The sequence below is a fragment of the Branchiostoma floridae genome, chromosome 7 (assembly GCF_000003815.2).
Source record: "Branchiostoma floridae strain S238N-H82 chromosome 7, Bfl_VNyyK, whole genome shotgun sequence".
Taxonomy (NCBI): Eukaryota; Metazoa; Chordata; class Leptocardii; order Amphioxiformes; family Branchiostomatidae; genus Branchiostoma; species Branchiostoma floridae.
Genome location: NC_049985.1, coordinates 19,450,111 through 19,463,244, shown reverse-complemented (window position 1 = coordinate 19,463,244; position 13,134 = coordinate 19,450,111). Strand labels below are relative to the sequence as shown.

The 13,134-nt window shown below is 42.1% G+C and overlaps 1 protein-coding gene across 1 annotated transcript in view; it reads left to right on the top strand.

The window, feature by feature from the left end:
• Positions 1 to 12,053: 12,053 nt before the first annotated feature.
• Positions 12,054 to 13,134, top strand: part of LOC118418964 (UDP-glucuronosyltransferase 2A1-like) — a 90,362-nt gene continuing 89,281 nt past the window's right edge. The window contains exon 1 of the mRNA XM_035825118.1: positions 12,054 to 13,134. Coding sequence (XP_035681011.1) covers positions 12,764 to 13,134 — 371 coding nt within the window. The 5' untranslated portion in view covers positions 12,054 to 12,763.

Here is a 13,134-nt window from a genome sequence, read left to right as displayed (position 1 = left end):
GGCCCAACCCTGTGTCACTTTTCCTGAGCACATGCACAATCTAATACTCAAAATTCGTGACCACAGCTTGTTCAGAACACGAGATAGCAAAACCGGGAGTTGCGCTGCAGTACCAAAGGAAGCCCAAAAATCTAATCATTTCTAGCTTTCCTCACGAGCCACCAACACACTTATTATGAAACCAATCCATCCAGCCGTTCTTGAGTTATCTTGTTGCCAGACAGACACACGAAATCTAGTGAAAATATAACCTCCATGACATTTCATGGAGGTAATACTTAGGTCAACCATAACTAAAGCTGTCCTCAAATTTTGTATGCAGTTACGTACTGCATACAAAATTTGAGGACAAACCATTCTTGAGTTATCCTCTTTTTTTAACAAAAACGTTCTTTCGAAAATTCAATCTTCTTACCCACTGCTGGGTGGTAGTTGCCCTCCTGGAGTCCTTTATGGCGCACAGATACAAACGGTTGATGTTGGCCGACCTTGTCACAACGAAGGAGAGATTTCGAACATAGCTGAAGCGCTGTAAATTTTGCATGATAGTAATGTCTTCCTAGATCCTTGCAACTGTAAAAATTGTGAAGAATTATTAGACAAAATTGGCATTATGTACAGTATTTGCAAGTCGATCTGTAAAACTGATATTTGCTTCCGAGGGCGCCGATTTTTTTTGCTTGTTGCCATGGCAACCGTTTGTTGACACAGGAATTTGACATGAAAATCACTTATTTCGGTTCTACCAAATTATTTATCATGTTTATTTGCCAAATTCTTACTATTTTTTTACATGAATAAAATCTTATGTTAAGTTGAATATCTTTCAAAATCAAATATGTATAAATTATGCTAATTTGAGTACGGAATCGGTCAAAATCATTGACCAAAAATCTAAGATAGTGGACCATATGACCAGATCAAGGAAAACTAGCTTGTTGTCTCTCATTATTTGTAACTACCTGGTATTTTTTTCACCAAATCATTTAAAGAACGTTTTAGCCTATTACCTTTGTCTTTTGCGATTATTTGTTTTATTGGTATCATAGTTTTGCTGGAGGCCGTTTTATTACGTCATTTTGACGTCATCGATGTTGCTCTTGGCAACACAAGTAGTAACTAATAGGGGTGGGTACCAGTACAGAAAATCCAGGTCAAGGTCCGGTGTCACAGCGGTCTGGCCAAGAGGTATCTTCACCTCCAACATGACATTTTGCTTCCAAAGACGATTATTTTCTGTCTTCAGGAAGGCCTTAAATTTGACCAAACTCTTGATATGATGGGCCGGATGTGTCATGAAAAATTTTCAATTTTATATTTTTCCCCATCTATGAGGAAAATAAAAACTTTTTTTTTTTTGATTTTGGGATTTCGAATTTTTGTTATTTCAAGCAAATTTACAGTCAAAAATATGCGTAAAATGGCGTTTTTCGCACTTAATTACCGATAATTCAAAACCAAAGGCATTTTTTTTTTAAATCCCCTAAACAGAAATTTCGGGAAAACCGTTGTGGTAATTTTGAGCCGTCAATGAGTTTAGTTGGACTCTTCTTGGTCGCGATCTTAAATGATGGTTGCATGCATGTCATGCCGCACGGAAAGCGGGAGGGTGTAATTGATACCGGTGTAAACAACACCTTCAATATTCAAGGTCACCAACACAAACGCCAGTAGCTTCGTTACATATTACAGGACCCCAAAATAGTGACAGACGAGTGTAGATGTACTGTCCAGAAATTTTTTTTATATTGGTGAAAAACTATTTTTTTTGTCTGATTCAAGGCACTTGGGGGAAAAGGCCAGAAAGTACTATTTTACCTGCAATGACAGCAAAGAATAGAACACAGGTTGGGTTCGAATTACGGCAGATCGAACATCTTGGAACAAGGTTCCAATTTGGCAAGACATGTGAGGTTTTGAGCCCGAATTTGACCACCGTGGTTTTTGTTTATGGAGTTAGAAGGAGTGGATGGCCTCAAAAAATCTAACTCCCACCCCCCACTCCAACACCCTGTCCAGGATTGACACAAAAGACCGGTCTGAATAGGGCTAACCCCAGGTCAGAGACATCGTCCAACAGGTTCCCCAGACGATGATTATCTGTGCCATCTGTCCATGCAGTGAAAAGTGCATGCGCATTTCATGCAGTGGAATTTTCCATCCGCCGAGTGTAAACATGTCTGGCCTACAAGTTGAAAATTAGGCTGTGTTTACAACCCCCTCCCACTGGCGGATCCAGAAATTTGCTAAGGGGGGGGCGCGCACCATGACGCGGCCGAAGGCCGCGGCCGCGCAGCGCAAGCTGCGCGGGGGGAGAGCACGAGAGGGGGTTTCCCCCTCTCGTTGGGGGGGTATGGGGGGCCTCCCCCAGAAAATTTTTAATAAATAGAGGCTCTCTGGTGCATTTTAGAGCCATCTCTGAGCAAATTTGAGAAGCAAACTAACACTAACTTTTTGTCATGTCTGTGGCTGTCTAGTTTTTTTACTATTTTTAGCAACTACCACTGAGGACAAACCCAACAAACCTATAAACGAAGGCTAGTTCCTCCTTGTTATTATTATTTGTACCTGGCTGACGATTTGCCCTTCACCACGAAGCGGCTCGCGCTCCTATAAAATCGCATAGAAGTCTCGTGGGATCTGAGCGGCTTGCCGGAGACGATTTTGAAAGTGTGTTACGCATTTGAAATTGCATATATCTCGGACTCTTTTTGCTTCTGCGGTGGCAATTGATGACGATTAATCGGGGGAAGATGACAACAAAACCGTCAGCACGGTCATTGCGGCGACTGATCAGAACTGGAGTGGGGAGAGGGGTGTCGGCGCACGACGCCGATTTTCCTAAGGCGGGGTCGATCGGTTGCGTCTCTCTGATGACGGACGATAGAAATCACCAGTTTATCAAAAATAATTAAATTCCGCTGATTTTCTGGAGATCTTACAAAATTTTCACGCTCTTTCTATATTTTCGAGCGCCGATTTTGGCTTTAATACAGCGACCCACCAGTTTCATGGGGAGAAATTGATGCGGTCGCGCCCCGGGCCTTTACCGTAAGTTTACGTGACTCGAAAGACCCAATATCAATTGCAAACTGCAAGTTTCTCTAAATAATTACCAGAAAATCTCCTTTCAAATAAGCGAGTTAGTTTTATAACGTTGTCAATATTCTTGGCATAACTTCCGAAGACCCCTAGTAGCCTGGGTTTATCTTGCTCATTTTTTTTTTGCCAGCTGAAGGGGGAGGCGCGCGCCTGGCGCGCCTCCCCCTGGATCCGCGCGTGCCTCCCCCCTCCCCGGTAGGGTAAATGACCCCCTCCCTTAGACTGTCATACCGGCACTTAGCAGCGACAGTCTGGCCTACGTCATATTCCAAAGCGGGGCCGGACCAAGCGACTTTTGGGAACGAAATGTATGATATAAAGGGCACTAACACTGTGCGAAAGGGTGTCATTTCCGGACGTTTCTATGTTTGTATACATCCGGATCGGGACCGTTTCTGGATATATCCGGACAATATCCGGACGAAATCTGACATGACTCCCCTGCGTTTTCGGAAAATTTCAGGAGTCCGGAACGGGACCATTTAATTCCTGCCTCATATCCGGATTTCCAGTAATGGAACGTTTTCGGACTCTTTGGAGACAAACCACGTTCCGAATATTTCGTATTAATCCGGATAATTTCAGGAGTCAAGAATGGGACCATATAATCATGTCGCATATCCGGATTTCAAGTAATGGAACGTTCTAGGACTCTTTGGAGACAAAACACGTTCCGAACATTTCATATTTTCTGAGCGCGTTCGGGGCTATTACGCCCCGGAAAGGTTGCATAAACTTAAGATATACTGAAACATCATAGGAACAATACAACACATTATTTCAGAATATCCAGTAACTTTACGATCATGCTAAATACCTAATATTTAACGTTTCCTGTCCGTTTTAACCCCGAAAATGCTAACTCGGTAAGGCTACATTTTGTGAAAGCTTTTCAAAGACTTTCCTGTATAAATCAGATGACACAAGTATCACAACAAATACATTATGTGGAGGAACAGATCATGTTAACGTCAAGGGGCAAATCAATATGCATTTGTCTCTGTCTTACCAAGGAAGTTTTAGCTCACTACAACCTCATTGGTCTTCACAAAAAGTGAAGCTCGAATGAAGCCAAAATGAAACAGTTCACTGTCAGATCCAATAATATCAAGCCCAAGTCAATAACATCATAACAAAACTGATCAGTTTAAATGTACAATATCAAATGTACAGTATCCGACACAAGTCTAACGTTATAAACCATACAATCAATATTCGTAGGACAAAAATGTCATTACGAAATCAGTACGACAGTCCATTTTCAAGTCCTCTATAAGTCCGTATCGTGTTGACTGTGGAATCATCGTCCGGGGCGCCCTCTTCTGCGTCTTTGTGGTAGTGGACGATCATTGGCGACGGAAGATGCTCTGGCAAGACCCTGCAATATCGACGGCACGTCTCGAGGAAAGTCCGTTCCATTGCATAGTCCAGGCACTGTCCGTCTTCAGAGTAGAAACAGTTCTGGCAGGATTAAACGGCACCGGTCACAGACTGTCGTAAGTGTTACCAGGAGGTAGGCCTCGGTCGTCGGCATGGCAGGACAGGCAATTGGGAAACAGAGGCTCAGCGGCTGGAATGGAAAAAAACGGCTAGTAACTGCCCGGAACCCATGAACGGTACATGTAAAATTATTCAAACAACACGGCCATAAAAATCACAGCAGGACAAGACGGGGACAAAGGCAGGAATCTGGAGTCGGCTATCATCAAAGGGTGCGGGCCACACAGATGGCACAGATAAGGATCCCCAGAGAACGAATGGAATTTTATATGCACACAATCACATTGGTCCTAGTGAGGAGATTACAGTTTCTCCTTGGTTCTATGAAAGATTAAGCCAGCTAGAACAACAGAACAGGAAAGTTTAGAAGCAGCCGTTACGGCACATACACTGCGGCACAAAATAATATGAGAATTTAACTAACTATGGAACGGGCAATTTGTAAACAAGCCGGGGATGACACGCGGGGGTTCCAGCTGAAAGAGAATTGATCTATCATACAACAATCTTTACAAAGAGATCACACTACTAATTATTAAATACACAAAACACTAGGAAGGGATAACAGACATTGCTGACAGACATATACGGAACTAAGAACGGTAACTGCTATGTATATACAATCTATGTACTAGAGAGCTACACTACTCACTTCTTGGTCCGGTAGCGGCTAGCGGCAGCGGCAACTGAGATTCAAATCTAGTTTCAAACCTAACTGTTGTCACCAGCTGGTCTACTATTGGTCTAGTCAAGTCATGTGACTTCCTAATATAGTCTTGTTACCTAAGGACTCCTCCAGATGGTTCCAAGCAAGTTAGTGTCATCCATCATGCCTGTTTCACGGAAACATATGGCATTGTGCATTATTTTTGTGAATAAATGCATCATGTACTTACCAGTTTCAAAGTTGTACACAGCAGCAAACGCTGTGGCGTGGTGTAGGCTGTTATCTGCAACGACTGCCCCAGTAGGCGCACCGTTGACATGCCAACGTACTGGTCTGCTCGGCACTTTGCACAGCTTGCATAACCGCTTTACGAGTAAAGTTGCCTCGTGATATTGTCCGGATATGGGCCATTCCCACACAGCAACGCTGGTATTCAATATCATGAGTGACTTTTTGTCATGATATTGTCCGGATATGGACCTATCCCAAACTGCACCGCTGGTGTGGAGTGTTTTGACTGAAGTTGCCTCGTGATATTGTCCGGATATGGGCCATTCCCACACAGCAACGCTGGTATTCAATATCATGAGTGACTTTTTGTCATGATATTGTCCGGATATGGACCTATCCCAAACTGCACCGCTGGTGTGGAGTGTTTTGACTGAACTTTTTCAAGATATTGTCCGGATATGGACCTATCCCAAACTGCACCGCTGGGGTGGAGTGTTTTGACTGAACTTTTTCAAGATATTGTCCGGATATGGACCTATCCCAAACTGCACCGCAGGGGTGGAGTGTTTTGACTGAACTTTATTCATGATATTGTCCGGATATGGACCTATCCCAAACTGCACCGCTGGGGTGGAGTATTTTGACTGAACTTTGTTCAAGATATTGTCCGGATATGCAAAGAAACAATAATACTTGACTCATAATTGTTACCATCGCAAAGATTGCTTTCTGTGTCATTTGATTGTAAATGTCGATGTCAGTATATTTGCACATGTATATGGAAGCCTAAGCTTCAATTACCAGAAAATTAAAGAGTAAACATACATTGACATCGGGCATACTCGTTGTAGAATAAAAACACATATACAGAAGCAAAAACGTTAATGACGTGTATTTGACAAGATAGGAAACCTTTTTAAGGATACCCAACAAAACAATCTCAGATTCATGTATGACAAGAAAAGTAATTTGTTAACCATTAAGTGGTCCGAAAACTGATCTCTGGAATGTTTCTGTTTTGGACATCTGTCGTAAATGGAACGGAATATGAATTCGGAAGGAGCGAAAATTTCGGCAAAAAAAATGCAGTCTTATTTGTTCAGATGCGCAATAAAACAATCACCGATTCACAATTCACGTATAGAATGCCTTTATCGGCAACGGTCAGAATATGCTAACTTCGAATCTGTCCTAAAACTAATCCATGGAATATCGCGGATATGTCTGGTAAATGGAAAGAAAAGAAAATAGTATGAATTCGAAAACATGAAACGTCCCTGACACGTATTCGGAAGAACGGGAAATTCTATCCGTCCGGGCATGTGCTGAAACATTTCATGGCTCATGATATTCTGAGACATAATGAATTGAAAATGTCATCTGACAATGGCCCAGAAATAATGCACATCATGCTTCGTGCAAACTCCTAATTTGTCCGGGTATTCCTTATCGAAATATATGGACCTTGGATATGTAAAGAATGTAGAACATTTCACGTATTCGGAGGCAAGAAACGTCAATGGCGCGTATCTTGAAAAGCAGGAAAGTCTTATTTGTCCGGATACATAACAAGACAATTCCTGACTCATGATATTTCCAGATATGGGAAATATTGAACATCGTGCCCGGACACAGTCCGAATATTTAGCATGTCCAAAAATATGTCAACTCCGACTTTGTCCGGAAATCACACCCTTTCGCACAGTGTAAACTACACTACATATATCGTAAATAGAATGTCATTAATATGAAGAAGTTCATAATTTGGGTAGCATTTGTGTGTATGTGTGTTTGTGTGTGTGTAGAAAAACAGCATTCCCTGTGCGAGCGATTCAAATAAAATTTAGATCTGTCCGGGAATAAAAGCTTAACGTGGGGTCACACATGCGTATGTATTCAAGTCCGTTTGAGGTGCGTTTGAAGCTCTTAGTCTCTAGCAGGCTCCACAGGTCGCGGGGAAAATAGTACAAATTGGACAAATATAGATACATAACATGCCAGATGAGTTAGCTAACCGAGAAGTATGGTTAGCGACCCAGCTAACTCGTCTGACATGTTACCTGTTTACGTTTGTCCAATTTCTATTATTTTTCCAACGACCTGTGGAGCCTGGTGGAGGTAAATACTCCCATGCGCGCCTCATACGGACCTAAATATATACGCAGGTGTGACCCCACCTTTATACTGTTCAGTACAAATCTGCTCGAGTTTGAAGGCTTATCATATGACTTTCGACATCTACCTTTAAATGTCTGAGACAGAATCCTTGAATCCTAAGGCATTGTTTTAATTGAGTGTACAAACTACTAGTAACTAAAGATATATACAAAACTGCACATCTCAATAAGTTGACGGAAATGTGTCTCACTCAGGCCCCCTTTCAACTAGAAAGCGATCGCGCTGCGTTCTCACTGCGACTTCACAAGGACATGTGTGACTTTTGCTTTCACACTGGGCATATCATACAAAACGTAAAAGTTTGACCGAGAAGACAACGAAACACACAAAGTGTAAAAAGATTCGTTTCTTTTCTACAGTAATCGTTGAGCGATTTGTCTAATTTTAGGTCACAGAGAGAGCGCGGCGAGAGCGCCGTCCAAGTGGAAAGGGGGGGGGGGGTATCTGTCACAAAGGGTAATGTAGTATGGTGAGTTATGATATTATCTAGTCGGACCGTCAAACATATCTAGAGCAAAAAGCGCTTTGTAAAATTTGACGTAAAGTAAACGTGAATTATACAATACTATGGTAAAATAACATTAAAAGACTGTCTGACGATACCTTTGAGGTGTCCCGTATACCGTAGAGCTCCGACTGCGAAAGAATTAATTTGACTGGAAGGCAAATTGTCAGACAGGCGTGTCCCAGACTTTAGGTCTATCTGTTGCGCAATTATCACCGTAATCACCAACTCATTTTTGCGGAGACTTAAGAAATTCACAGTAAAGAGAGGAAACGAGCTTTCGTGTGGAGTGTAAGTTCGCAGTTGGAACGATTCCAAAGTTTAGTAGAAATATATTTTGTGAAAACGTATTTTGTGGTGCAAACATTTTGAAATTTACTGTATCTGGTCAAGCTAATGACACTCAGATTAGTGACCTCTTGTCGAACAGGTTTGCCATGGGATCATTATCTATGCCAATACAGTTACTAGCGCATGCGCATTTTATGCAGCGGAATTTTCCATCCACACAGTGTAAACGTGTTGGACCTAAACGTTAACCCCCCCCCCCTCCGGCTAATAACCCCCCTACCCAAGACTGTCGTCATGCCGGTATTTAGCCGTCAGATTCAGGCCTACGTCATACTCCAAAGTGGGGCCTGGCTGGGCACCTTTTGAGAACGAAATGTATGGCATAAAAGACGCCTAACAACACTATACGTAAGGAGCATGTATGTATAATCATTCTTTATTCGTAGATGAAAGAAAGGTACATTTTTCCCAGGTCACGCTGGTCAATACTGACCAAGCATGCAGGGGTGTATTGACAGATCAACACAAGACATATTATCAAATGATATTGCACAGAGGTTTGTCTCATCATTACCTTAAAATCATATTGTAAGGCGTCTGAATTACATTTGAAATCAATATTTTGTTTTTCAGTTATCAAAATATATCACTATTGATATATTTTGCATAGCTTGGAAGGGAGAAAGTATGTCATAACCCAAATTTCATAGAAAGAGATAGCTGGTTTCTACAGCAGTGTGTCCGCCTGCCAGTGTGGCTCATGGCGCGCATTCCATACAGCGTAGGATGGCAGTATTGCTATACGGCTAATGTCCTTGAAAAGAGTATTTTGTTGTCTGGTGTGATGAGTTCCCTGGACCCGATCTCAAAACAGGTGAGAGTGGCTGAAATGCCTGTAGTTCTCAAGTCTGTCACTAGGGCGCAGTACTTATTGACCTTCCGGTCATGGCTGACTTTAATGTTCTTTTCGAAGGGTATAGCCAGTTCATGTACGTGGATGGTCTTCTGTTCTGGTAAGTAGATGACCAAGTCTGGTTTTTGGGTAGTGGGTAGTGTATGGACCGGGATGGTACCTCCGTTAGTCGTGTAGCATTTTATGTTCGCATAGATGGTGGCGTTGATCAGAGAGGGGTCAATGGACTCTACGATGGTGTCTGTTATGTGTTATGTGCTTCAATACTGAGTTGTGTCTGAATGTGTATCGTCCTTGTTGGAGAGCGACACCGCAGTGGTTCAGAACGTGGTGGAGTGTTTCCCCGTTGTGTCTACACCTGTCAGTGTTACGTTTTCCCCAAGTGGTCAGGTTACAGAGTGTGGGGAGGGCGTCGATGGAGGCACGCACAGCGAAACTGAGGATACCCCTCGGCAGGTTGTACATAGCGGACCGCCATGTCAGGTCGCATTTTTCTTCCTCCAGCAGTTGTAGCATCTGCCCTTGCTGTAGAAGGTTTTCCTGATGTTTACTCCAGACGTCATGACGCATATCTGTGACTTGTTGTTTGACATGTTTAGGTATTGATGTCCATTCTGAGTCCTTTGCCGCATGGATGGCTTGCTGGTGGATGGTGTGACACTTTCCAATACCCCATTTCTGCATTTTCCTAGTCCATTGCGATTCGCGGTTCAGTTTGGCTTGTAAAGCGTGTTTTACATTCTCATCTGTTTTGTATGTACTTTTATGCATACATTTTTATCTTTCTATTTACAAACAGTCCAGTCGGGCCCCCGCTTTAAAATGTGACATAAGCATTATGAGGCGGCAGTTAAAACCTGTCCAGTTCACTGACACATTAATATTGCCAACGCACATTTTTTTCTTCTTTTTGTGACATTGTACTATGATTATGCCTAATGCTAGTAACTAATTCATATCTTGATAATGACATGATAATGCTACTATTGTATATATTATGGTAGAATCTATGTTGTGCCATGCATGTGGTTAAATGTCCAGGAGTGCAGCTTTTAAAGGGGCATTTTTGCAAAATGCTTGTTATAAAGAACGTAACTTTTCAGATTAGATGTACCAAGAATGTCACGCCCCCTTGGATATATACGTTCACGTGTAATATTACAACCTTTATGCTAAGGGCACAAACCTAATCCCCAAGTAGACCTACAATGGTATAGGATAGTACCAAACTGGCCAAGGAGTGTAGTCAGCCAGTATTTTTTTAACGTTTTTCTAGTCGTTTTCTTCGGGCTTTTTATTTTGTCATTTTTCTTGAAGTAGGCCAGCCAAACTTAGTTTTTGACAATACCAGATACAATGCAAACAAAATAGAAAAAAAACGACTAAAAACGTCAACAAAACGTTAAAAAAACAGCCGGAGCCTAACCTCTGCTTGGAGTGTAGCTATAGCTACACAAGTAAAACAAACGAATAGTACTGTAGTCAGTTGGTGTGTTGGTTTGCTTGTTTTGGTGTGCATCCGCACTTACGTGTTTATTGATTACAGGGTGTCAAGATTTAAGGAAGAAGTGGTGTAATAGGATACCTGGAGAAATAGGAGTATGATTTGGTTCGTGTCCAATGATGATTTAGTTGTGGGATAGAAAGTGTCTACGCCTAAAGTGAAGCATCACCATTTATAATGGATGAATGAAGACCTTTATTGTACAGTTTTGCCCAATCGAGCTAAGTACCGGTCACAACAAGTCAAAACAAGTATACATATATAAAAACAAAATTATTAGCCGAACTGTACATGGTACAATATAAAATAGATGACGATAACTATTTGTATCATTATTACACAGAGCACAAAATATAAAAATAGAAAAAAGCTCAACATCCTAATCAATACTGTATAGCATCTGTGTTCTACACAAGGTACACGTGGCTAAGTTTCCTGTCTAGTTTTGATGAAATTATTTAGGTACTGTTTTCTTACACCCCCTAACATTAGGCGAAAATCGATCAGACGACGAGTCTGCAGGCTCTAAACTAAATTACGAGGAGGCATTAGGCCCTGATGCCTACGAAGAAATGGCAGAGTTTCCCCCTTTCCGTCAGGGTCATGCCTCCTCGTAATTTAGAGCTCGCAGACTCGTCGTCCGATCCATTTTCGCCTAATGTGAGGGGGTATTACAAATTAGACTTTGATACAGGTGACATATGACTCGTTCTCACTTAAATGTAAAAAATGCTGTCGACTGCCTTTGCGACTTTATATGCAGCAAATTTTAGACAATTTCACTGGTTCCTTGACTTTTCCACAACCCCTGAAATGTTTTACAAAATATGCACAACAACATTCGTATTGGTTGATGGCTTAGAAGATTATCACAGCCACGGTTGGGATTTCAACCCCTAGGAAATGGCTGTCGCCTGAGAAGAAACGAAAAACTCAAATAGTAGCCAAAAATGTAACAATTCAGTTCACAGAAATGATTGTTCGGCAGGTGATGAAACCAGCTAACCAGGCCCTTTTCCTAACCAATGGGACCAAAAATGATAAGTTGCCATTTTCCGGGTATGGTTGAAAGAGGAATTTTCCTAAACAACCAGGTAGATTTCATTGAAAATAAAGACGATTTATTTTTAGAATTTAGACCCAAAAATGTCATTCGTTACATTTCAATGAGAACGAGTGATATCTAGAATTCAGGGCAACGGAAATTAACATATGCCAACTATGAAATTAAGGGCCTAATTTGCATAAATTATGCAAAAATGCAATGGTCCCCCTAGTGGTAAACAATCGGAATTTTACACTGAGTGCCACAGGCATGTATCTTTACAATCTATAATGTGTTAAGATGGAAACTTGGACTTTTATATACAATATATGTAATAAAGAAGTACATGTGCGTTTAAGAAGTTTATAGAAGCATTTCATGTAGCTTCGATCCTGTCTGATATTACTTTTCCTACCGGTAAAAAAAATTTAAAAAAAAGGAAATGTTACAAAACAGGTATAAAAACACCAAGAAAGAGCCGGATCCTCACATCTGCTTGGATATCACTCGAGGCTGATGACCTCATGTCATCACTATAGCAACGACCTCCTGTGCTAACGCACAGGTCATCGTCCGATCGGCCATTTTGCGAAAGCACTCACCACGCACATGTTTCAACGAGAGGACGACTCACTCCTGAATATTCCAGGTAAAAACAAGTCTACAGAGCGTTACAAATTTTAGTGTTATTGTCAGAGGAACACAGACGCCTTTGTCAACTTGTTTCCATCTTTAAAGACCTGCCAACAATATTCGAAACACGTTCGGAGCTTCACGGTCACATATCGCGAACTACTTCCGGTTTGTGCTTTGGCTAGCCCAACGCAATGGAGACTGTATCACGGTACGTACTGTTATGTGTGGTGATATGCCTGGGAGTTCACGTTATCGGTGCGGAGAGGGTTCTCATTGTCCCGCCGGCCATAGCGGGCAGCCACTGGTTCCCTCTAGCGTCAGTCGGCCAGGCTTTGGCGGCGAGGGGTCACGATGTCACCGCCGTCGTCTCCCAGGACATCGTGGCCAAACGTCGGGCGGAGAGGCCGGACTTGCGGTTTGATTCATTCGATGACCAGAGAAGCTTTGCGCGGGTAGAAACCCTCACAGGCCAGATGAGCGAGATATCTAACCAGTCTGTGTTCCGTATTTTTCAACACTTTCAAGAGGCGTTCAAATGCTGGACTCAACACTGCGATCTCCT